At 40.8% G+C, this 25,799-nt stretch overlaps 1 protein-coding gene across 1 annotated transcript; it reads left to right on the top strand.

The window, feature by feature from the left end:
* Positions 1-989: 989 nt before the first annotated feature.
* KRCC1 (lysine rich coiled-coil 1) lies at positions 990-23,519 on the top strand (the record flags this gene model as incomplete). The annotated part of the gene is made up of 7 exons (XM_082483085.1): positions 990-1,053; positions 16,098-16,204; positions 17,895-18,002; positions 18,092-18,266; positions 19,000-19,248; positions 20,826-20,925; positions 22,730-23,519. 7 exons carry the CDS (start codon positions 990-992, stop codon positions 23,517-23,519), a joined length of 1,593 nt encoding a protein of 530 aa, XP_082339211.1.
* Between the last annotated feature and the right edge of the window lie 2,280 nt (positions 23,520-25,799).

Genomic DNA, 25,799 nt, shown 5'->3' on the forward strand with positions numbered 1-25,799 from the left:
AAAAAATCCTGTCCTAGGCAGGTGATCCTCAGACTCATCCTGTCATTATAATTCAGCTTTAAACCTTAAATGTAATCACAGTTCTGCAGGGAAAGGGTGGTTCCTGTGTCCCCATGAATCAAATTTTTGGGGTGACAGCGAGCAAAATTTGGGGGAAATTAGACTACCTGTTCTCCTGGGGGTGAATGCAACAGGGGCTGGGGGAATTTGGCCCTGAAGAGGGATGGATGAGTGGGTGGATGGATGGATGGATGGATGGATGGATGGATGGATGGATGGATGGGGTGGTCGAGGGGAGGGCCGGCAGGTGGATTCACAGTGATCTGGGGGACTTTGGGGGTGGTTTGGGTGCTGGCAGCTGAAAGGAGCCACCCAAGGTGAGGTGGTTACTTGTAGTCGCAAGGCAGATATTTGGCAGTTACTAGTAGTTACTAGGCAGGCACTAAGCTGTAACCAGTGGTTACCAGGCAGTTATTATAATGTTACTAGACTCTTAATAGTAGTTAATGAGCAGTTACTCGGCTCTTACTAGTAGTTACTGGGCAGTTATTAGGCACTAGTGGTTCTGAGGCAGTTAGTAGTGGTTGCGAGGCAGATACTAGGCTAATACTGGTAGTTACCAGTAGTTATTGGGCAGTTACGAGGCAGTTCCTAGTACTCCCTCGGCAATTATAAGTAGCCCCTAGTCAGTTCGGAGGGCTGCGGGACCCTGAGGGGGAGGCCAGGGGCTGGCCGGGCAGGGTGATGGCGGGCCGGGCGCAGAGCAGCCGGTGAGGGCGGGCCGGGGACTGGTGGGACCAGGCCGGGGGTTACAGCGGACCCGAGGCGGCGGTGAGGTGAAGCCGGCCCGCAGGAAGAGCTCCTCACGGGAGAGGCGACGGCCGGGGCCCGTTAAGGTGCCGCGGCCCTGAAGGCCCCGCCGGCGGCGCGGTGCCCTTAAGGGGCTTCAAGGGCGGCGGCGACGGCTCCCTGCCGGCAGCGCTGGGGCTATGGCAGCGGAGCGGGGCGGGAAAGCAGCCCCTCGGTCCCCCCTCGCCGCCCTCTGCCGCGAAGGTGAGTGGTGCCCGGGCCGGGCCCGGGCCGTGGCTGGGGCCTGGCGGGGGAAGGTGGTGACAGGCCTGTCAGAACACGGAAGAGACGTGGTAGAGCGGCTCCCTGTGTGAAATAAAGTATGCTCTCGTGGTGCCAATATTGAAAAGCAATGGGCTTTTGATGCCCAGAAATTCGTGAACTGCTTGATATGTGGCTTGTGAAAGGTAATCTTACATTTAATTTTTTGGTGCAGAGGGGTCTTGCTGTAGCTTCATAAACTAATCTCATGCTTATGGGACAGTAAGATGACAACCAGGTTACCTTCATACATCAGACCTGTGATGTAGAGCCCTGGAGTTGAACCATAAGGTTGTGGCTGAGAAGTGATGGGAACTTCCCATGCCCTCTCCTTCCCAGTTAATCACTCCTGAAATCTTGTAAATAGCACCCCAAAAAACAAAAAAAAAAAAGGAAAAAAAAGCAGCGTTGAGCTTCCAGAAATGCCAACTCTTTCATAATGGGTATAAAATACTTGCATGTTGAAAGGCCAAGTCATTCATAATGGGTATAAAATATTTGCATGTTGAAAGGCTTTGGTCAGTGGCTTATAAGCATTTGACTATGCAGTTGTATAATGAAAATCAAGCTAAAAAAAAAAGACCACACACTTAGCAATAAACATGGGCTTTTGTTAAATATGTAAAACATCCATTAACAACAGACTTCCCCATTGTCGGTTAAATTTAGTAGTACTCTAGAACAGAAATAACTCTGGTGGAATGAATCTGTTTAAAAAGCTGCCAGCTATTTTAAGGAGGAAAGAAGCAACACAAGTATCTATGGTCTTCAAAGGAATATACTTGAGGAAAGTTAGGAATGTGGTCTTGCTTCGTTTAGGTTTAAATTCCATTTTTCACATCTATTTCTTGAACTGAGTTGTCAAGTTCCTGAACTCCAAAATGTGCTTTGGTACATTAGTAACAAGGCCTTTAAGTTTAAAAGTACTTTGACCTCCAGGGAATTTCAAGGGATTTTAAGGGACTGAAGGTTGCATTTCTTAAATTCTCAGTGTTCAGAGGTAGCTCATACCCTTATTTTTAGTGCACAGCTGGTACAGGTTATGTCATGACCCAGACACAGTAAGGATTGCTGGTTGTGCTTGTCAGTTTATACATGTGCCGAACAGCTGTGGAACTGGATTTTATAGGTAATTTCTGTTTTGATAGCCTGTTGAGGAAGGAGGGTATCCTTTTCTTAAATAAAAAACAATAGCAGTAACTTTTGGCTTTGGAAACATTCTGTGGCAACAGTTCTTGCTAATTTCTTCACACACGCACACACGCCCCTCTGGGTTTTTTGCTTGTTTTAGCCTAAGGGTGTCTTTCGACTCAGTGTCAACAAGATAAGAGCCCTCAGTGCCTTTAAGAATGTAGATAATCTGTAGTTACAATCATGCATCCTTTTTCAAGACTCGGTATATAGCACTCTCATGTTATAAATGACTAATTCTCCTGTCTCCCTCCTTTTGTATTCCACATTATTTATCAGCAGTCCTGGCTAACCGTGGAGGTCCCAGTTGACTGGAGGCTAGCAAATGTGATGCCCATCCACAAGAAGGGCTGGAAGGAGGGTCTGGGAAACTACAGACCTGTCAGTCTGACCTCAGTGCCTGGGAAAGTTATGGAGCAGATCATCCTGAATGCCATTACATGGCACATGCAGAACAACCAGGAGATCAGGCCCAGTCAGCCTGGGTTCATGAAAGGCAGGTCCTGCTTGACAAACCTGATCTCCTTCTATGACAAGGTGACCCGCTTAGTGGATGAGGGAAAAGCTGTGGATGTTGTTTACTTGGACTTCAGTAAAGCCTTTGACCCTGTTTCCCACAGCATTCTCCTGGAGAAACTGACTGCTCGTGGTTTGGATGGATGTACTCTTTGCTGGGTAAAAAACTGGCTGGATGGCCATGCCCAGAGAGTGGTGATGAACGGAGTTAAATCCAGTTGGCGGCCGGTCACAAGTGGTGTTCCCCAGGGCTCGGTACTGGGGCCAGTTCTCTTTAATTTTCTTATCAATGACTTGGACGAGGGGATTGAGTACACCCTCAGTAAGTTTGCAGATGATACTAAGTTAGGCAGACGTGTTGACCTGCTTGAGGGTAGGAAGGCTCTAAAGAGGGATCTGGACAGGCTGGCTTGGTGGGCTGAGGCCAATGGTATCAGGTTCAACAAGGCCAAGTGCCGGGTTGTGCACTTAGGTTATAACAACCCCATGCAATGATACAGGCTTGGGGAAGAGTGGCTGGAAAGCTGCCAGGCGAAGAAGGATGTGGGGGTGTTGGTTGACAGCTGGCTGAATATGAGCCGGCAGTGTGCCCAGGTGGCCAAGAAGGCCAACAGCATCCTGGCTTGTATCAGGAATGGTGTGGTGAGCAGGACTAGGAAAGAGATTTTCCCCCTGTACTCGGCACTGGTGAGGCCACACCTTGAGTCCTGTGTTCAGTTTTGGGCCCCTCACTACAAGAAAGATTGAGGTGCTGGACCGTGTCCAGAGAAGGGCAACGAAGCTGGTGAGGGGTCTAGAGCACAAGTCTTATGAGGAGCAACTGAGGAACTGGGTTTGTTTAGCCTGGAGAAAAGAAGGCTCAGGAGACCTTATCACTCTCTACAACTACCTGAAAGGAGGTTGTAGAGAGGTGGGGGCTGACCTCTTCTCCCTAGTGACAAGTGATAGGATGACAGGAAACGGGTTCAAGTTGTGCCAGGGGAGGTTTAGATTGGATATTAGGAAAAAGTTCTATGGAATGGGTTGTCAAGCATTGGAACAGGCTGTCCAGGGAAATGGTGGAGTCGCCATCCCTGGAGGTATTTAAAAGACAGGTAGACGTGGTGCTGAGGGACATGGTTTAGTGGTGGTTTTGGCAGTGGTAGGTTAACGGTTGGACTTGATGATCTTAAAGGTCCCTTCCAACCTCAACAATTCAATGATTCTGTGATTCTATGACATCTTCTTCACTTACTGGAGGGGAAAAAAAAGTCAAGTACCAATTGATATATGTTTCTCATCCAGCGTTCCACAAGCCTCTCTTAAATAACATTGAAAGTAGGCTGAGAAATAACATTGCACAAACTACTATACAACTGTATGAGAGCATTTATATGTCAGAATAGAACTGGGCAGAAGGCTAAGTAACTTGTCTTAACTTGCCTCAGAGAGTTTGCAAAGCAGGGATTGAGAAGTGTATTTCTTATGTGTTCCTAAGACCCAAGGAGGGTTAAACCAGGACAGAGTGGAAAGGAAAAAGGGTCTGTTATCCTAAGGAAATAACTTAATGCCTGGCAAGGAAACTAACAGCATATCAGCCTTCAATTGCACCCTATTCACATTTTCACAGTGTATTTCAAGAAGTAAAGCACAGCTGGATCAAACTATGCTCACAGAAATAAAAAAAAAAAAAATCAAATACTTGTTTCCTGAAATCCTGAGCAATTTATTGCAGTAAAAGTGATTTTGCTGGTAAAAGCAGAATACCTAATTCCTGTCTGCTTCAGCTGTGACAGGCCAGTCCAACTCTCATGGGTGTGATAGAATGTGGGGAGCAGAGGTCAGTGTCATGTTCAGCAGAGACAGAGTAGTGGAAACAAGAGGACTTCGACCAACAGGGAAAAAATTAAGAGAATCAAGGAACTGTGTTGCAAGAAGGAGACACCTTAATTTTATTAGTAGTGTTTGATATATTGTGCTTCAGTCTTAATGCTTTAAAATATTTTCTGTGTCCTGGCTGAGTTCAGAGCACTAAGAGAGCAGGCAAAGGTGTCTCATTACTTGCTCACCCTGGGCAAAAGGGGGAGCATTACGTTTCACATCAATTGCAAGCTGCTTCTGTTGTGTGTCAAGGCAGATCACAGATCCAGCTGGCCATGAAGGCTTTTAGCACTGCTTTGGTTTAGTTTGTGCATTTGAGGCTTGGGCAATGCTGGGTTTAATCCCTGTTTTGGTAGTGTAGTTGTACACTTCAAAGGCCTTGTGCGTGTGTATGGGCCTAGCCATGTGTCTTAGCCAAATCTGCGATAACATGTAGTATTCAAAGATGCATATAAATGCTTGTAAGTTAACTTGTTATAGTATTCTGTGGGGAAAAATCTTATCATTTGTGTGATGAAACTAGTTTATGGAAACATGCAGTGCTGGCATTAACAACATTCATTTCCAAACAACAGAGTCCAGTTTGGCATTTCATTTTTTTACAAGCACCTGAGCTTTCAGACCAAAACAAAATCATTCAAAAGGATATTCAGGGACTAAACTCGCTGAGAAAATGAAAATCTAGTGGTACTACAGTGTTGTTTTCCTTGGAGAAACATCTTTCACCTAACTGCAGAAATCGAAATCTGTCTTTCTCAGCCTCCCTTCCTAGTATAGGAATACAGTGCTGTAATACTGCAGTTCAGTGTGTTTGATAAGGGTTTTAAAGTTTGTTATCTTTGCCTGCCCTTTCTATGCTGGGTATCTGTGGATATCTGAGTTTATTTCTAAGATTGCTTTCTGACTCCTACTGTACAGTGATCATGCTTTTCTGCTGTACCACAACCAAAAGTGACAGTGGATTTCAGTGGTGCTGTTGCCTGCAGTTTCAGACAGCTGATGCTCTAAGCATTCAAGCTTTTGTTCATCTTTCATCCTGTTACAGAGTAGGAATATGATTGCCTGACTACAAGCAATAGAGTTTGCACATCATGTGAAGTTACAGCCAGTCAGCTGAGATGAGATAACTGACTGCATGCAGGCTCCTGCCTTTCTTGCTTGCAGAGTAAAGCAAATTAATGCAGTGCACATGATGTAAATTAACCTGTTTTACTTTGCAGCTGGGACAGGCTTCAGCATGCACTCTCAATCACTGTGAGGCTGACAGGTGGTAGCCTGGTAAGATGTCCTAACCCCATTGCTTGTGTGGATGTGCCTTGGAGACAGCCATGTGAAAATAAGAAAATATGTGTGTCAATATTTGCTCTTGAGGACTTGCAGGTTTTGAACTTGATTCACATAGATCCATCTATTTCTCATTAAAATGCTATGTTTGCTGTTTGTGTTTGAGGGCAGAATTTGGCTGTGTCATTTTGTGAGTTTAATACCTTGAACTTGAAACTTTATACCTTTGCCTTAAGGGATTTGTCTAGCCTAGACTTTTTCTTTACTACATTATTCTGCTTTCTGTCTTCTCTACCCTCAAGAATTGGGAAAGAAAAATTAATAATAGACTAAAGCTGGGAGCATTTCCTTTTTAATCAAGTGGTAGAAAATCCTGGGCTGAACTGGCTTTTTAAAATTACCTGGTCTCTGATATTTTAATTAATGTTAGTATTTTTCCTACCACATTTATACTGCCCTGAGGACAGACTTTTTTCCCTGCCTTTCCTACATGGCATGCCACAAAGATTCCTCTACAATTAACCTCGTAAAAGTAAGAAAGAGATAGCAAATGTTTAAAGTAGAAAAGACATTCTCGAACTCTCAAGTAGTAAAATACACAAGTACAATAATGTTAAAATGTCCCTGAGCCTTCTCACATCAGTGTTTTAATGCCTTAACTGAATTGCTGTTCCACTGAAGATTTAAAAATATAATTAAAAAAAACTCTGTGTGTGCTTCTAAGACTGTAACTGAGCATTGAGAAACAGTAAGCAAATCATTATCTCATTATCTTTCAATGCAGACACTAAGACTCTGATTTATTATTATTAGGAAACCTATTTGGTTCCAGATTTCCAAAATCCACCTCTGTTATTTTGATTTTTTTTTTAATTTATTTGATTTGCTTCAGTTTTCTTGTTAAGAGAGATGCTGAGCACCTGCAGTTTCCATTGCCTTTATACCCATATTTCAGTGTTTGAACATTAAAACATTCAAGTTGATCTCGTTTTAAAAATGTGTTCTTTATTGCCTGTGGATTGCTCCTCATTCTCTGTTGATTTAGGCTGTGTTTATTCTCTCCATTAAAAAAATAATTGTATAAAACACATCTCTAGAGAAGTATTTTTATAAATGCTAAATGAATGGGAAAGAATGTAAGTATATTGGATATCACCTGTATATTCAGGTGATGCTGCATGTTCTCTGTCTTCACCTATGTTATTCACTATTATGTCAGACTGCTTTTAATTTCACTTCATATGAAGTAGTTAGCTTCCGTGTCTCCTGAACTCTCTCAGAAGATGTAAATCAGAAAATTATACCAATAAAAAGTATTCTGGGTTTTAAGCATACATTTATCGTTATGATCTACTTTTGCTTTAATAACAGATTTTTCTATTTATTCAGCCATTTTTATGAAGTCGCATTGGAGATAAGAATGGGAAGTCGTTTTTATGAGAGTGAAAGTGGATGCATTCAGGAAACTTTCCTTGTACCAGTCTTTGTAAAGTTTGAGTGGTTTTTGGTAATTAATGAATCTTCAGTGATTCATAGCTTGTCTTAATGATGGAGGACTTGTAACAGTGAAACCAATTCATTAAAACATTAGACTTGAATCAAATTATTAGGTTACATCTCCTCAATCTCAAGCTTCATCATAAAAAATAAAATTACGAAGCAGAACTCCAAGGGCAACTGAAACAGAACATTGACTGAGAGGAAACAGTAATGTAGCGCATACACTGACTGTATTTCTTCGAAGAGGAGTAGAAGACATGATTGTTTTGCCCTTTGGTTTTCTTCTCTAGTCTTTGCAAACATCTGAAAACGTGATCATTTTTTTCCCCTGTGGAACCGTATTATTATCTTTAACTACTGACTGTGAATTAATTACACAGCTTTTTGCCTCTTCTGTATCAGGTATATGTTTGCCATCTGGAATGTGAAGATCATAACTCCTCCTAGGCTGAGTTGACCTGTCTTTGCTATGTGTGCTCAGGGCTGGCCATATGTACCTGGCTACAGCTGTAGCTCACCAGGCTCAAAGTTCCAGTGTACTCTGATCCCTGCAAAGTTGAGCTGCTGTTACTGACATTGACCAGGACCTGGGAGGACTTGCAGTCTCTTGATGCCACAGCACCATTAGAAGGAGGAACATTCCCTCTTAAGCAAGTGTGGAGCAGCCACCGTAGAATCATAGAATGGTTGGAGTTGGAAGGGACCCTAAAGATCATCTAGTTCCAACACCCCTGCCACAATGAGAAGTTTTAGTGGAGGTGTGTTTTATTGGCAGTAGCTCACTGAGTGCTTTTCAAAAGGTAGCTTGTAAAATACAGCTTAGGTGGGAATGAGGAATTGTGTCCTTCTCTGATACTTTCTACTTATTTCATACTTAAATAGCAAGATGCTGGCATTGGGAGTCACTCACAAAAGCGCTTGGTTTGAAACACTTGTTTTCTAAGAAAACCAAGGAACTTAAATCAAGATTGTTCATACCCTAACTGAAAACAGTAATTTAACGTGACGCTGTTCATGCCAATTCTGTTGTTTAGGGTAATATTGAAAGGACCCATCAAAGTGAGGAACAGTTAGGTTCGTAAGAATTAGTTTTAACACATCCCTTTGGAGTGGGTAGCTAATTTCTCCCATGGTATTGTTGCAGGAATTGGAGATGCACAGAAATGAAAACCAGAGTTTTCAAGCTTAAATGCCTAGATACAATTGTACCTACATTTGAGAATATATGTTTAAGGATATTGACCAAGTTTAACAAGTAGGCAGCAGAGCTGAGAGTAGACGCAGGGTCTCCCAATCAAACCCTCACACTGAACAGTTTGGGGTTTGATTTGCTTTAAGTCACTTTTGGGTGCAACTGAATGACATTAACAGTTAAGTCTTCCTTTCCATAGATATCTGAATATTTGACATTCACTTTCTTGATCTCATCCTTAGGTCTTGAGTGAACTGTTTTTATTGCAGTCCTGCAATGTGATTTTAACACAGGCATCCAGAATTATCAATAATTACATATTTTTGTAAATCCACACTACTGAAACAGCAACTTGGGCGGTTGGGGAATTAGTAGTGGAATAGCAAGCAGTCTTAGCATTCATTTGAAACATGACCAGAGCTGGTGCATCCATCTGGAATTTGAATCTGATGGTAAAGCAGCCCTTTATTAAAATGCCCAAGTATCTTGGATGACTACTATAAATTAATAGGGTTGCAAAACTGAGAAGGAATACAGATTGACTCTTGATATGCATGAGATGAGGTATTTAACACCCAGATAAATTTGAATTTATCATCAGTAAGAAGCATTCTTTGGCTGTATCGGTAAGGAGGACAAGGACTAAATGGGCAGGGAGAACCAAAGCATTGTTTAGGGCAAGGTGGCATGATATTGCAGTCAGTGATCACTTATTAATTCTGCAGGCTGAATAGGAAGGCAGCTTTCCAGTCTGTATCTGGCATCAGGAGCTCTTGGCATGGCAGACACTTGGAAGCCCAGGAAGGGGATGGCTGTTCTGATATTTTGTGGAGGTACTATCTAATTAAAGTAACTACCAGGGTGCCTGGAAAAGGATCTAGTACTGAATCAGGCTGGTACTCCTGGTAAGCTTGAATAATAAAGCACAAGAAGGCAGCCAGCATTTTTGCTACATGAGAAGTTGCACCTGTATTTCATTAGCATACAGTGCCTGAAGACAGACAGCAATAGTGCTGTCTTGTTTCAGGTGAGTTTATCAAACTTTTTCAGTGTGAAAATATAACCAGTCTTTAGCATCTCAAATGAACCCACCTTGTCCCATTTCTCTGTGCAGAGGCATAAGCTATCTTTCCAGCCTTGTCCTCTCTTACCTCCTCCCACCCTCGTCTTCCTTCTCTGTTAGGGCTCCGTAGCCTGTTCAGCATATCTGGAATTTGAATCTGATTGTAAAGCAGCCCTTTATTAAAATGCCCAAGTATCTTGGGAGACTACTATAAATTAATAGTGTTGCAAAACTGAGAAGGAATACAGATTGACTTCTGTGTGTGTATGCTTTGGGGTTTTTTTTTGCATTTTATAGGCATTTTGATTGATTAAAAAAATCATTTTGGCTCCTATTGTGTGTCCTAGATTTTAAGCTCTTGAATCATAATAAGAGCTGAAGTAATCACAAGTAATATTATAGTGACTGCTGAGAATTAGTAGTTGAAAGAATCAAAAATACGTTATTCCTTTGTTTGAAAATAAAATGGAAAACTTCACCTGTTTTTCTAGTTTTCCCTTTGGGGCTATGCTAATTCTGGGTCATCAGTAAGGGTAGCAGTTGTCTCTTCGATCTGCTTTCTTCAGCCTTGACAATCTAACAACAATAATATTCTCTGTATGTGTGAATATTTGCTTTTTTAAGGACAGCTTATAAGTAGTACATTCATGGAAGTCTAGACTGTCACATTTTCTTTCTGGGCATATAACTGAACCGTGATGAAACAGGAAGATGTTACCTATCGTATTGAATGGATTTTTCCCTTTATGCCTGGGTGGTACTTGAATGCTCATTTCCTGTTCTATCTAATCAATTAGCTTTGACAGGTACATTTCTCAGCTCACTTCCCTCTGAAAAGAGGTATATCTCAAGAGCTTAGGAAGGGTAATGCAAAAGCAAATGGTACAGGTGAGGCAGATGGTGTGGTGGTGAGCTGGTAATTATGTTTGCTTGAAATAAGTCTATAAGTACACATGGTTAATACATGCAGCCTCGTGTTTCTGTAATTGTCCATTGTCATTCTGGCTCTTTTCCATTTCTGTGCATCCTTTTGCTGTTGTCACCTTGAATGGGAGCAGAAGCTCTTTTTTTTTTGATACTTGTATTATACCCACTAGAAATGGGTTCTAATCCTTTTTGGTGCTTCTAGACACTTAAAAGTCAAGAACCGCACTCTTGTTTTCAGCCCTGTGCCTTCATGTAAACAGGGCACCCTCAAGACTACTGAAGCCCCAAAGCTAATAATTTTAATATCTACCATATGAGACCCTGCATCTTTTAGTGACAGCCTTACCCAATGTTAACATCTGTAAGCACCAGCAAAGTGTGGATCACCTGTGCTTTCAGAAGCTATGCTCCCTGGGCCCAGTCCTTGCAATCTCATTGTTGTGAGGTGACGGTGAAAACAGCACCATTGCTGAAGAGGGGTACCAGTCTGGTTGGTGGGATTTCTGAGTCCAGAAGCCAGAGGGAATTGTTACAGTGCTCCACGCTTCCCATGAATATTGAGTTAAATGTTTGAAAGATCTTTGCCCTTCCTTTAATGGGACCTTATGAGTATCTGAGGTTAATTGGCTGTGTTAAAGTCACTTGCAAAGCTCTTCCTAGCATTTCAGTAGGATCAGATTCATTCTTTCATTGCCAGAAACTCCTTATGTGTGCTGCTTCACTTTGTGTGTCCTTTTAGATATCTAAACTGCTGTTAATATTTGCTGTTGCTATAGTATGTTTTTTCTTAGGATGTCAGTGGACTTCACAAAACATGAGATCTCACAGCATGTCTGTGGCAGTACAAGGTACCATAGGTTTCATAATATAGCTGAGAAAACTGTGTCAAGGACAGAAAATAAGACCTACTAAGAATCACAAGAGAAAATATTGCCATTGGGTCATTAGTAAATAGGAGCTGTTGACTGGATTAATGTCTCCAGTCCAGATAGTCCAGAGACCTGTTTTTTCCTCCAAAGTATGGGCTGTTGACAAACATAAACAGTTTTTTAGGGAATAGCCTAAAAATAAAGGAAAAGCTACACTGAAAGTTCCTGGTTGGCTTCATTATGTGGTGTGAATGTTTGTATCTTTTATTTAAAAAAAATAATCTCATGTCTTAAATTTTTAGAACAGTTTTATCCATATCCTTTTATTAAGGAGCAGTCCCTTTGTGACAAACAGTAGATGATCAGTGAACCATTTCTTAATGATCAGAACCGTTGCACCAAATTCATGATACCAGTACATTTATTTAAATATTTTGGAGACATAAAAATGACAAGGTCAGTATGGCAGTTCTGCAAGGCTACTGCTTTTGATTCATTCACTGAAAAGTTTCGGATAGTGTGGTTGCAAACTGTAAGGTAAGCTATTTTTTTAAAAATATTTTCTTAGTTGCCAGGAAAGATGTCTTGTGAATCTGAAAGCTGAAGATCTCAAGTTCAGCTTAATATTTATAGAAGTGGTTGCACACAGGCAGCAGTAGCATAGATCTCCCCGTGCTCTGTCATTTTTGTGTGTCACAAATGGTCTTGAGGCATAGTTAAAAGGAGAAAGGGCAGACTTGTTCATGACCCTTCTCTGGAAGTGAGCAGAGACGTGTCATATAGCAAAGAGAGCTGTTGATGTGCATGGTTGCCATTGGGAAGGAGTCTGCAGTTGCACAGACTGGACTGAAGACCATTTACAACTTACTGCCCAGTTGGGATTTAAGTAAGAGACACATCAGTTTATTCCTGAATTTGACTCCATGCAGTTCACCAGAAGGCCACATTGAAATATGTCATCCAAGGCATATATATTTGCCTAAAAAATTGCTAACTATACAGAAAATAAAAAGCCTGTGTTGATATATATATGGGTTTTCATGTGGTTTGAGGCTGAAATTAGCAGAACAGGGTTTTTAAAAGTGGCTACTCAGCATTTTCAGAAGTGTTAGGTAGCTGTGCTTCTGACCAACTTGGTAGCAGCTGCTGTATTCTTTTTGTGGATGAGGATGTTCTGTCCTTGTTTGGTCTAAGGAAAGCAGACAGGGTTGTGCTGTGCTTCTCTGTATCATACTGACAAAGCTGGAATTGAACTCCCATGCTGTTGTTGCTGATATAACAGCAGGTGAATGCCGAGAGCTGCATTAAAGCAGGTTATGTTGCCATGCTCATGGTTTGCATTCCCCAGCCAAGTTATTGTTTGGGAGCCCTGCCTGTTTCATGCAATAGGGGTTGATGGTCATCAGAAAGACTGACTAGAGTAGCTCTGTAAGGTTCAAAAGTCAAGGCAATGTTGTGAACTCTGTCTTTATTTTAGTAGATCTCTCTCTCGGGGGAAACCAATTCTTGGGCTTACAGTGCTACCAGTGTTAGACTGAGGTAGGAGACTTCACTGAGATTATTGTAGCTCTGCGTTCATCACTGCTGACTCAGCTGTGCCAATAGAGCCAAAACAGAGGGACAACAGTGTTAGGTGAAAATTGGAAAGACTAAATGAGAAGTAGAAAACACAATACTATAAAGAGAAAAGAGAACTAAGATGATGTGATAAGTTTACAAAGAAGAAAAAATCAGAAAGTTTACAAAGAAGAAAAAGAGTAAGTCCAGTCAACCTTTTTACGATACTGAAGATAACAATGAAGAGCAGTATTTAAAACTGTCCCTAGAATATATATTAGTGCAGTTCATCAGTTACTGCAAATTGCCATTGAGGACAAGGACACAGCAGTGTTCAGGATGGCTCGAAGAGGCACAATAGGAGTTACTTGGACAGCCAGACTTCTAGTCCCTCTAATCCAATCTTCTCATTGCAGTCGTCAGCCAAGAAGAAGGTGAATTAAAAACCAATTTTTAATTTTATATTGCGGTGTTCTTTAGGGTTTTTTTGTAGCATGTACTTGGTTGGGTTTTGTCTGCCAAGAAGGCTGTGCAGTTCACTGCTAAGTCAAGGCAAACATGCATAGAATACTGTTCTTAACTAATATAAAGAAGTCTGTCTTTGAAACAAAGATCTGTTTTCCAGTGAGAGGTTATGCAAATTGCAATATAGTGAATACTGTCCAGTACTATTTCATAGATTTGTGCCTAGTTGCATTGCAATTTGCTTTTTCTTTTTTTTTTTTTAATAGAGAATATTGTTCCATTTCTCTTTCTCTAGGTAGCTATGTTTTTACAGTTCAATACACTTGGGCAAACTGGTGTAGTTTTCCTCTGTAAGTGGCTTTTTCTGCAGGTGCATGATGGGCTTTCAGCTAATGCCCAGAACCAAGTTATTAGATTTTCTTGTGTGGATTCAAGTCATTTATTGTGAGGCTAAGCTATGCAAATCAATAGCTGTAGAATATTGAAGATTTCTGGATGACTTAGACTACAGAATAACAAAGCTTTAAAGGACTAGTCATCTGGCCATTGTACCTCATGAAAATAAAGTCTTTATTACAAAATTAATTCTTATATCAGGGACTGATGGTAAGCCATGCCAGACAGCGGCATTTTGACACCCAGTCGTTGTTGCAATCTCAGCCAAAACCCTCATCAGAGCCGGCTTTAATTAAGATCTGTAAGTTAAACAATTCAGGAAAGGAATGCTGCTTTGGGAAGGCAAAGTACGATTAAACGTGCACACAGTCAAAGAAAGATCTCTGCATCTGCCATTCCTCAGGTTTTGTCAGTGCCCATATTGCTGCTGATAGATTTTCAGCTGGTCGCAGGTGTTAATGTTGGCTTGTCAAAGCAGTTTGGCATTCCTTGCTTTCGCTGGAGCCACATTCCTGGGGTGATACTGGCTTGGTGAAAATATATGTCATACAGCTTGTACTGAAATTTATGCTCTGTCTTTAAGGGGCTTTTTACTTGTGCGAAGAGGGCAGTCATGTGTTGTCCAGGGCGAACACAAGGGACTGGGTAGACTTTAGTCCTTCCTTAGTCATTTGTGAACTGATCATCCCCCAGCTCAGTACCGTCATTTAGAGTTACAGGACGCGTTACACAGTATTTCATTCTGGTTTTTTATGATCCCTTGGACTTGACTTTTCTTTGGTAAGGGGCCAAGAGAACAGTCCTTAGAAATAAGGGTAAAGGCTGATTGCCTTTATGGGTTTCTAGATGCCTTTTGGCACTGAGCCTTAGTGATGCTTTCCTTCCCAGTGATCTCTCCAGGCTGTGAGCAAAGCACAGAAAGCCAGCTGCTCCACAGGAGGCTTCCAGGTTGGACTGTTGGGTAAACTTAGAGAGAGTAAGCTTAGTTAAGGCATCACGATACTCTCCCCAATATTTTCCCTTTAACCTCAGCTTAATTTGAAGAGCACAATTTAATTGAACTGTGTAATTAAGTGACTTCCTTTATTTTTGCTTTAAACTGGTTTAACTTGAGCTTATATTTAAGAGCAGGGTATGCCAAAAAATAAAGTTCTAGCTTAATTGGAACTGACATGAGACCCACTGGGGATGAAAAAGAAACAGATAGTCTTAGAGTTTGTCAGCTTAGAAAAAAATCTGGTGGTAGAGTAGAATGGGTAAACTTGCTCCCTGAAAGCATAATCTGTACCAGAGAACTGTTTCAAGCAACATGAGTTAAACTGGTTTCCCTAATGAATTAAAGTGTATTAAGAGGAGAAAGAACTGGGGTGGTGATGTAGCTTTATCTTTGTGAGGGTTTTGCCAGCACAGCTATGCTCGTTTGAAGAGTGTTTTTAATTCTCTTAATTGACATGATGTTGGCACTACTTTTAGGTGCTTATTAGTGTCCCCCCTCAGATCCAATGTGCCTGCACGTGCAATTATTCAGAAATAGCTTCAAGCCTGGGCCAATTTTAGTATGAATTAAAGTGGGTACAGGCCATGAGTTAACTGGGAACAGGGTAAAGAAAACCAAAACAAGCCATTGGAGCAGTTTTTCCCCACATGACTAAATCAGTGAAATTGGCATGTTGGGCAGAGGTACAACCTTCCTAGGCCAGGAGGTCTCAGAAGCTTTTCTCATCTACTGAGCTATTTCCAGACTTTCTTTAAACCTCTTCTTTAAGGAGTATTCCCTTATTTAACTAACTGTGTGACCAAGTCCAGTTAAAATTCTTCTTTTTAGGCCATTAATCAAGTATTTGTGACATTGTGCCTTACTTGAAATGACTGAAAATCCAATGAAGAGTCTCTGTCTTCTTTGTTTTTAAAGTCTAGGTGCTCTTATAGTAATACTTTATGAGTCTATGAGAGCAATACTCCTGTAAGTAGGAAGGTTTAGATGGTTTTACAGCATTGCTTTGAAGCCACAGTGCAGCACAGTGTGATTCAGTGGATGAACATCACTTCCTTCATCTTGTGCTGTGTGTGAATATTCAAGTAGTTGATATTTTATTTAAGCAAAGACATGCAAATATATCTTGTCCTCACTACTGGCTGATTTTTGTCTTTTGCTCTTTCCATTTAGATAACATTTTAGATGAGGCAACAAGGAAAGACCTTTTCACCGACAGTTTCTGTAAGGTCTGCGGTGCAGTGCTGCAGTTTGAGTCTCAAAGGGTGTCACACTATAAGGTAGGCTGGAAGGGAGGATTTCTCCTAGCAAGCACTGAGACTTTGGTTTGTTTGTTTGGAGTTTCTACGTAGTGTTATAAAAGGCCACTTACAACTTTCTGTAGTGTGCTTCCCAAGGCTTATGCTAGGCTTAGACATGAACCAGACTTGAATGTGAAAGTTGTGGGTTCAGTATAGTGAAGGGCAATCACCTGCATATTGCAGCATGATTTTAGAAGGAACTGAGCAAGTTCAGGCCCTGCTGTATATGGAATTGAAGCAGATCTGCACTATGTGAGCCAGAACATACATATACCATGGGGCAGTGCTAGCTATAGAGCATCAAGGTCATACCTCTGGTGCTTCACCCAGCGATACACACGTGATGCTCTGTGTACCAGTGTCTGCTTGAGGCAGGTTCTATGAATCATGCTGCAGGCATTTCTTGGAACAACTGTGTGCCTTGTGATATTGTTGTAGACATGGGAAAGCATGCTTTATTTTGAAACTTGATCTTGAGGATGTGCAGGTTTGCAGGCGCAGACATTTCTGTCTTTTTCTTTCTTCTTGCAAAAGTTAAAGTTTAAAATGTTACTTGCTATCAGGAGTCTTTCTTGCTATTCACGTTATTAAGACTCAGGTCTTGCAAGGTGTTGTGTTTCCTTACTTTGATTTAACTTAGGCAGCAGTTTTACTGTCAGAACTTCACGGAGTTCAGACCCTCAATTTGATTTTCTGTTTCTCGGATCAAAATCCAGTTGAGGATAATAGACGTAATTGTAAAGGTACCTGACTTCACCATTACAAAATGAATTGATGGAAATAACTGACTCTTTATTCTCAGTTGTGCTTGTATTGTCTAGCCAGGTATGATAGGTCCTCTCTCTCTTTGATAATATTGTCATAATATCCTGCAGTGCACCTCAGAATCCTTAAAAGACGTCTGAAAAGCATCAGGTAGAGAAGACAAGTTTCTTGTTTTGCTTTGAAGGTTACCACTGTCTAGTGTGATACCCACGTGTATAGTGTGGCACGTGGGTAAGTACATTACAAGTGCACGAGTTTGGAGGTTATGGGTTCAGAGAGCATCTAAGAATTGAAAAATAATTGCATCTGAGGGAAGTATATGTTAACACCCAATTTTAGTTAACTGGATTATTGTATCACTAGTAGAAAGGTAAGAAATCTCTGTAGACTATCTCCAAGCTTGAGATACTTTAACTCAGCTCCCAGGGAAACCTGTTTCTCTCCACTGACTGTATGGAGAGACTAGACTTCTTATTTAGGAAGATAAGTTAAGTTGTGCTGCCTGTCATTATTCTGTGTCATGGCATGGAGTGGCCTGGATGTCAAGTCCCCCAAGCACAGCAGACTTGCTCAGTGGCATGGCTGTGTTCCTTTCCTTGCCTATTTTAGCATCCCTGTTTGTAAGGCAACATGTCAGGATTTTTGGTTCCCCAAAGAGTTGAGAGTAGATGACTCTGAGGAGTGCTTGAGGCAAAATATTATGAGTAATGCTAAGTACTATATTATTGATTAAAATATAGTATTGTTACATGAGCTGGCATTTGTCCACTTGTGGCTCTACTTTATACAAATACAATTTGGCAAGTGTTGAAAGCGGTTTTTGATGAATGAAGTCCCAGTCACTGGATATATCACTGCTTGGGTCCTTGTTACTGAAACAGGAATAATTCTAGTCTCTTTCCAGGGCAAAAAACATGCTCAGAAAGTTCGTCTTTATGTCCAAATGCATGGTGAGAAAGATGAGAGGCAGGAGCACGGCAAACAGAAGAAAACCGATTGTATCGATTTTCAGGTGACTATTCCTCTTCATCGCCAAATAAAATGTTTCCTTGTATACTTCAGTGAATGCTAGTAACTGAGCTTGCCCTTGCCTGGTTGCAGATGGATGGGAGTGGAGTAGTGGACAAAAACAAGTACTGCAGTCTCTGCAACGTGATTTTTACTTCCCCAGTTGTTGCTTTGTCTCACTACTTGGGAAAGATCCATGCTAAAAAGTTGAAGCAATTATCAGGAGACCAAGCCCGCATGCCAGCACAGAGCACACAGCCTGTTTCCGGTAGGAACTAAATAGTTTGCTTTACATGTGTTTTCTGTCACTCCCTGAAACAAATATAGAGAAGTATCTTCCTACTCTTGCCATGTCTATGCCTTTCTATTCTGCCAAAGTTGTGGAGCCATCATGTGGTGACTCCCTAGGTGAGTAAACAAAAATACTACCCTGTGCAACTCTGAAGCCATGGAACCTTGCTTTCAAATTCCTTATCTTTCATTGACCGAAACTAAAGGCAAATATTTCTGATTTTTTATTAATGAAAGGTGTTTATGGTTGTTCTGAGAATTCACTGCAGTCCCAACGAGATGTTCCTCTGATAAATTAATACGATAAGAAATTAAAAAACAATTAGTCCACGAGAAACACTTAACTAGTGTTCGTCCTGTACAAGTTGCTGAACTGTATTTAAACATGGAGCATAGCGTATGTGCTCTGAATCACCCTCTGCAGCGTAAATCTCTCTTTTTAGACTGCATAAGGACCTTAGAGTGACCAGCCATCAAACATAGCTGTTTTGTAGGTATCTAATGGTAGGGTATCTGAGTATTCCAATTCTGTCTTCCTTATCAGTCTGTATTTTCATAGCCTTGCAAGGACTAAGGTATTTTATAGTCTCTTGCAAGTAGTTCAGCACCCAGCAGGTCTGTAGTTCTGCAGTCACCTGTTTTGCTTCATGAAATTGGCTTTTCATTAGCTGTGCTGTCAGCGGATTTATCCTCTACTTCCATGTCTTCAGCTTTACAGAAGCCATTGGCCGAGAAGCCCTTGCTGCCTTCAAAAGCTGAAGAATCTTCATCATCCTCCAACACAAAGTTGAAGTTAAATGATCCAGACAAGTACTGCAAGCTCTGCTGTGCTCCCTTCAATAATCGACTTACGGCCCAGCAGCATTATGTTGGTAAGAAACACAGAAGAAATGAAGCACGGAAAAAGATACTGGAGAAGCTGGGAGACAAAGCTGTCCCTGCAGAATCCGGCACAACTGGTAAGCAGAACATGAGCAAGTGTTACAATCTCTGAGTGTAGCTCAAGTGCTCAGTTCTGGTTTGTTCAAGGAGCTGCTCTGAAATGATATTCATCTCCTGTGTTACAGAACAAGTTCATTTCTTCTTTTATGTTTGGTCTATGAACTGATGAAGTTCTGCCTCTGGCAGCTGTAGGTTGGAAAATATTTTTTATTGACTTGGAGACCCAAATCCAGTCCTCACCAAGTTCTGCAGTCAAATTCAAGGGATCACAGAAAATAGCCCAGTCCCCTAAATCCAAGGCCAGGATCAGTTGTACCTATGTCATTCTTAAGATATCCATCCACCTTGTTCTTAAAAACTTTCTGTGCTGGAAGCTCCACAACCTTCATAAGGAACATCTCCCAGGACTTCTTGATCTTTACCTTCTTGATCTTAAAAACTTCTACTGACACTGGACTCAGCTCTCTCTGACCACAATGTATTTCTTCACTGTGCACAGAATAAGAAACAGACACAAGAATTGCATCATTTGTTTCCTTTTTGTTGCATTCTTTAAATAATTGAAAACTGATGTCATGTCTTCTCTTAATCTTTTATTCATGAAACTGTTGTAATTATTTCAATCTTCCCACATAAGGAAATTTATTTCCTAAAGTCATTGTTCTCTAGCCTCCCATCAGGACTGTGTCCAGCTCAAGCACTATGTCCAAAGCCAAGGCCCTGTTGCTGTGCAGCTTTTATTAATTTTGAGAGGGCCTTGTCCGGTCCTGTGCAACAGAACTGTCAATCCTTTCTTTAGTAAGGAATTAAAAATCCTGCCTGATAGTCAGAAGTCATTGTTACTATCAAACATCTCTCATTAAGTCAAGGAACAAATTTGAACAATATTACTGTTTGATGCAAAGCAATAGACCATTTGAATTAATGCTGTGTTTTGCTAATGGATGAAGCTCTTGGGTTTGCATGGGGAAAAAGGTTACTCGCTGGTTTCAGAATACTTAGGTCTATGGATGACATAGCGTGGTAGGAGAGGAGAAAATGACAACCTACAAAACACAAGGGCTTTCCTCATCTGACCTTACCTTATATTTGCCTGACGCTCTGTGTACTATGTTCATAATGTACTGTATTGACAATTCCCTCAGCATCTTCACAGGATTGAACCAACAATGCATGAATATTGGACCAGGTAATGTTTAAACTGATCTTATTTTAGTTAAATCTGGTCTGACTGGATTGGTATCTGTTGGTCCTTATTTTGGGTCAGGTATTTACAATAGCATTTAATTTTCAGTACAGTATGTTCTCATCAGCACTTGACAACAGTTTACTGGAATTATCTTGGATCACTTCAGTCATCAGAAGTACTCTTTGTTAATGTTTAAACCATGGTTACACTGCACCTGTACACCTCACCAGCTCCCTTCATAAGTATTACTCTAGTGTAAAATTGCAGCAGAGACTTTACATCTGTCCATAAACATTGTTTATGGGAGCATTATGTTAGGACTCTTGCATGGGATGGGATTGTGATGTACTTTGAGTTTTGCCTTTCATCTGTAGCCTCTCTAACCTACAGGTTCCTTCTTTGCAGCTATTGGGGTTGGTTATTACATGTGCTCCGTATGTAACGTCATACTTACATCTATAGAAACATACCAGTCCCACATGCAAGGAAATAAGCATCGGATTAAGTAAGTCAATAAGTCTTTTGTTACTATTCCTCTGTAGTTTGTACTTTCACACTTTTTCATTAGCCCTGTTGTCTGCTGTTAAGTGACTTTCATGGAGTTTTTAGTTTTGTTTGGGGTTTTTTTTTTGCTGTTTGGTTTACTGGTTTAAAGGGGCACTGTCCATTTTAAAGATCATATTTGTGACTGAAATTCAGTCTTAGAGTTCCCACAGTTGCATCTTCAATGACAACCCACAGGGGAAAAGTCCTGAGAACTGTATGGTTTTCCCATTTATTGTGCTGTCTGGGAATAGCAGCACCTCTTTTGGTACAGCATCTTCAGTGCTCAGTCTAGAAGGAAGTGGTCTGAACTTAAAGACAGGACGAGGGGGAATGGCTTTAAACTGGAAGAAGGTAGATTTAGATTAGATATTAGGAAGAAATTTTTCACTTTGAGGGTAGTAAGGCACTGGAACAGGTTGCCCAGAGAAGCAACCTTGTGGAAGCTCCATTCCTGGAAGTGTTCAAGGCCAGGCTGGATGGGGCTTTGAGCAGCCTGGTCTAGTGGGAGGTGTCCCTGCCCATGGCAAGGAGTTGAAACTCGATGATCTTCAAGGTCCCTTCCAACCTAAACCATTCTAAGATTCTATCATTCTATGATTCCTACTGACACGGTGAAGAAGACCTTAATCCCCAAAAGTGCCAAGTCTCCATCAATTGTGTTGCTTTCAAGATTCATCAACATGCATCTTATGTTTGGCATAAGGTCATTTATGGGATAGATGGTAGCTCTTGTACTTTCTCTTTTACTCAGAAGAGGGCTTGTAGACTGTGTTAATTGCAGAATGGATATTGTGGTGATTTAAGGTGTACTTTTTAGAGGTTGCTGTGCAACTAGGCTAAATATCAAAATTGCTTACGTGTTAAACATTTTGATAAGACATATTTTAAGTGAAGGCGCAATAATAATATAACCACAAGAGACTGACGTAGAACTTACATGATTTTAAATGTTTGTTTAGTTGACAGAATTGGAGTCCCCAAAAACAGGAGTGTAGGGAACTGCTACAGGCCTATCTATAGTTTAACAAAATAAATGTATAAATCTGGTGAATTAAGGCAGAACAAGATACATTTAAGGGACAGGTCTTCAGAGCTGCCCTTCCCATAGGGGATATCTTGGTCATCTAACCATTTTCTCTTCCAGCCTGGGAAAGGGAGAGTAGAATATAAATTAATAGGTAGTTTTGCCTCAGGAGCACATTTATCTTGTTTGGGGTTTTTAGCAATCTAGGTTGGTTGTTTCTGTTCTGTTTTGTTTCTGTTGTGGAGTCACACAGTTTGCCTGAAATTACTGTACTGCAGCTGTTCAATAGAATGAATCTCGTAAAGAAATTAGTAACTTTATTGTGTGACAGTCAGTATATAATATGGTTGCTTCTTACTGCAGCTAATTGGAGTTTAGTTAATAAGACAGAATCTCAAATTTTCTTTTTAAAAAGTAGTTTTAAAAATTTATGCAGTCATTTTAAACACAGCTTATTCTTGCAGCGCCTACGTCACAAGAAAGTCATTTGATCTTCACTAAGTTATTCCAGATTTTCAGTTTTCACAAAGAATAGAATCTGTTCCCTGTAACTTTAGCTTTACAGGTAATGATCATGTGTAACAGGGTCCATGTAGTTACACACAACAACACACCTGGGACATGATTTTTTTTCTAACTTTCTATTTCTGGGAATAAGACTTTTTTTTTTTTTAACTTAACAGATGTTAAGCAAATTGTTGAGTATTAATAACTAAGGCTTTCTATCCAATTTATGCAGAGAAACAGTGCTTGTCAATCTCAAGAAGAAATCAAAGAAAACACACAACTCCGTTCAAGGTGAATTAACGGATTACATTAAAGTTCAGAAAGCCAGAGGTCCAAAGCCAGGAAGGTATTTAGGAAAAGCAGAAGAGGAAGAGTTTCAAGACAAAAACATTGAAGGAAAAAGTGACCTTGGTGAGGTTAGATCTTCAAACTTTAAGTGTGAACCAGGCCAGCATTCCAGCCTTTTCTCAGAAACCCAGTCACCTACAAATACTGGGGAAAACAGAACACCGAGCTGGCCATCAGCTTCTGAGCAAGCACTAGAAAAGACACCTAATTATCACTATATCAAGGGATACTGTAAAGAAGAGCAAGCATTTGAGGTGTCTGCCATTAGAGATAAGAGCTTCAGCCTATCGGTTGCAGAATCTAAACACTGCTACAAACCTATCCTTGCTGAATCTTCTACCAGCTCCTACAGAAAAGAAGAGAAATTCCAGATAAAGCATTTTGAGATGGAGAAATACATCAGTGAAGAGCTGAAGTACAAGAAAGAAGCCACAAAGCAGAAAAGAAAGAAAAAATGTGATGGTGCAGATTTTGGAAAAGAAAATGAGAAGCAAAAGAGAATTAAATTTGAGATAGATCTGGTAAATGAAAAGAAGTCAAGACCTTATAAAGACAAAAGACTTAAAGAAAACTCCGCTGAGAAAGAGAACAAAAAGCATGAAAAGGATAAAAAGAAGCCAGATGGCAAAAGAGAAGAGGAGCTACTTTGGGATGAGTCTGTCTTGGGATATTGATAAAGGTTTTGCTTAGCTTTAAGAAGTTGATTCTGTTTGTAGACTCACTTAACTATTTTGTACTATACTATGATTGTTGGGGTTTTTTTAAGCAAAGTTTTCGTTACGATCTGGAAGCAAGAAAAAGCCTGTCTTCTGAATTTTTTGGGCAGTAGCTAGGTGTCAGTTTTTAATCATCTTACACATACAGCAGTCATTGCAGTGATGGTAATTTAAAAGTCTGTAATCTCTTCTGGAATATATCACAAATAAGGGTCAGTAGCTTACAGAATACTATTGGAATTTCACCAAAATGTGTAGCTTCTTCCTAATATTAATGATGCCTACTACCGAGGTTTCTACTTCTAGGAAAATACATAAACTCGTAAGATAAATAAGGGCACTACAGTGTTCCCAGCCATGTCTGTAACCATTTCTCTGACAGATTTAAAAGGAGAATGTGAAAGGCTTTTGATTCCAGATCTCTTTTGCTATTGGGGTTTTTGGGGCTTTGTTTTGGTTTGGATTTTTTTGTCACCCAGTTCTGAGTGGAAAATGAGTCCATTAAACATGCAGCTGGTTGTCAGACATACATTGTCTAGTGGATTTTTCTCCTTGTGATGCTGATTTTTAGTTTAAGAAACACAGAAAAGGTGCAATATGCAAAATCAATTGCTACCACAAGGCTATTTTCTGCTTCATTCACTCAAAGTAACGTGCAGAAGAAATGTTAGAGTGAAGCTAGATTTGTGATCCAAACAACACCCTGAAGAATCAGTAACAGCTTTGTATTTCCATTTTAAATGCCGTGTCACCAGACCTTCATTCACAATATGGATTTACATTATTGTGGCATGAGCACAGATGCCCTACACATATGGAATTAACTGAGAAATTCAGATGATGATGTTCAAGCCCTTGCGTTGCTCCCAGGACTCTCAGTTGAGACCTTCCATGAGCCATGAACACTGGAAATGCTGCATCCTCTACAGGTCCTGGGGCAAAGGAGGCTGCCAGAGAGGAGGAAGGAGGTTGCATTATCTGCCTGGACTGTGCAGAGCTCGGGTCGTGTAGAGGATTTGAAGCCTTTGTGATGTCTCACTGAAATCTGCTGCATTGAGTAAATACAGTTAAGCTCTAAAGAGTGATCATTTAAAAGCAAAGTCATAAGACAACATTTAGCATCTCTCTTAATGCCTTCAGGTTGCAAGAAAGCTTTTTCTGAGCCTTGATGTGGGATCTGAAAGCCATCACGCTGTTGGTTTGCACCACTTAGACTGTGCTTTCCACTGGGTTAGAGTCTGTTTGTGGAGACACCTGTGCTGAGCTGCTGCTCTCGGTAAATCTGCCCAACTGAAATTTTCTGTTGTGGGTTGTTGTGGTGTAGGATGGAGTAGAGACCAGGGCCCTCAAGCCTTGAATTCTGTCTGATTTGTCTTAGTTTTAGTGTTGCGGGTATAAAAAGTAGGTTGAAAAGCCCTGAAAATTGTGTAATGGTCTGCTTTATTTTTTAAGGATTTGTGTTTTGTGGTTGATTGCGATCTTGGATTTAGATGTTTCCTGCTGTTGATAAAGTTATAAATCTGAGCAGTTAGCATCTGAACCACGAAGTAACTTAGTCCATCCTTTAAAAGACAAGCTTTCAGGGAGTCTCAGGAACCTGACGTCAGAGGTCCATGGGGATTCAGCTTTAAGTTCAAAGTGCACATAGGGTCCTTATTCTGGTCCCCTTTTCTAATCTCCCCTGGTCTTTGTTTCAAGCTGATAATGCCTCTGCTTTCTTCAGTGGCTCTTTTTCCTCACGCAGGAGTTACATGCCTTTCTGTGTCCTTACAAGGACTCATTCACTGGCTTTCCTTAGACCCTGCTCGTCTAATGAGGGAGTCTCAAGTCACACATCAATAGCAGCTTTTCTCATTATTTACTTAGGAAGAGAGAGGATTCAATCATAACTTATTTATGCTAACTGTTGATGACAGTTGTGAGCTGTTGTAAGCTGCCAACTGTAGGCTGCTTGTATTGTCCTACACTGTAACTCAGGAGGTTTTCAGTAGCTCTCTCCTATGTATACTCTTTGCTGTGAGAATAACATGGGCAACAGCGCAGCTTGTCTCCATGTAAGACAAATAATGACTTTCTCTTCTCCCAGGACACCTAGTTTAGCAAACCTAGGGGCATTGTAAGATCTCTCTGATATTTCTGCCACTCTGACAAATAGGGCTGTACAAATATGGCCAGTGTCTTTCACAATTATTAGTAAGGAACCCTTGCTCCAGTATGATCACGTACACCTCCTGTCCT

This window comes from Vanellus vanellus, assembly GCF_965231255.1.
Source record: "Vanellus vanellus genome assembly, chromosome: 4".
Taxonomy (NCBI): Eukaryota; Metazoa; Chordata; class Aves; order Charadriiformes; family Charadriidae; genus Vanellus; species Vanellus vanellus.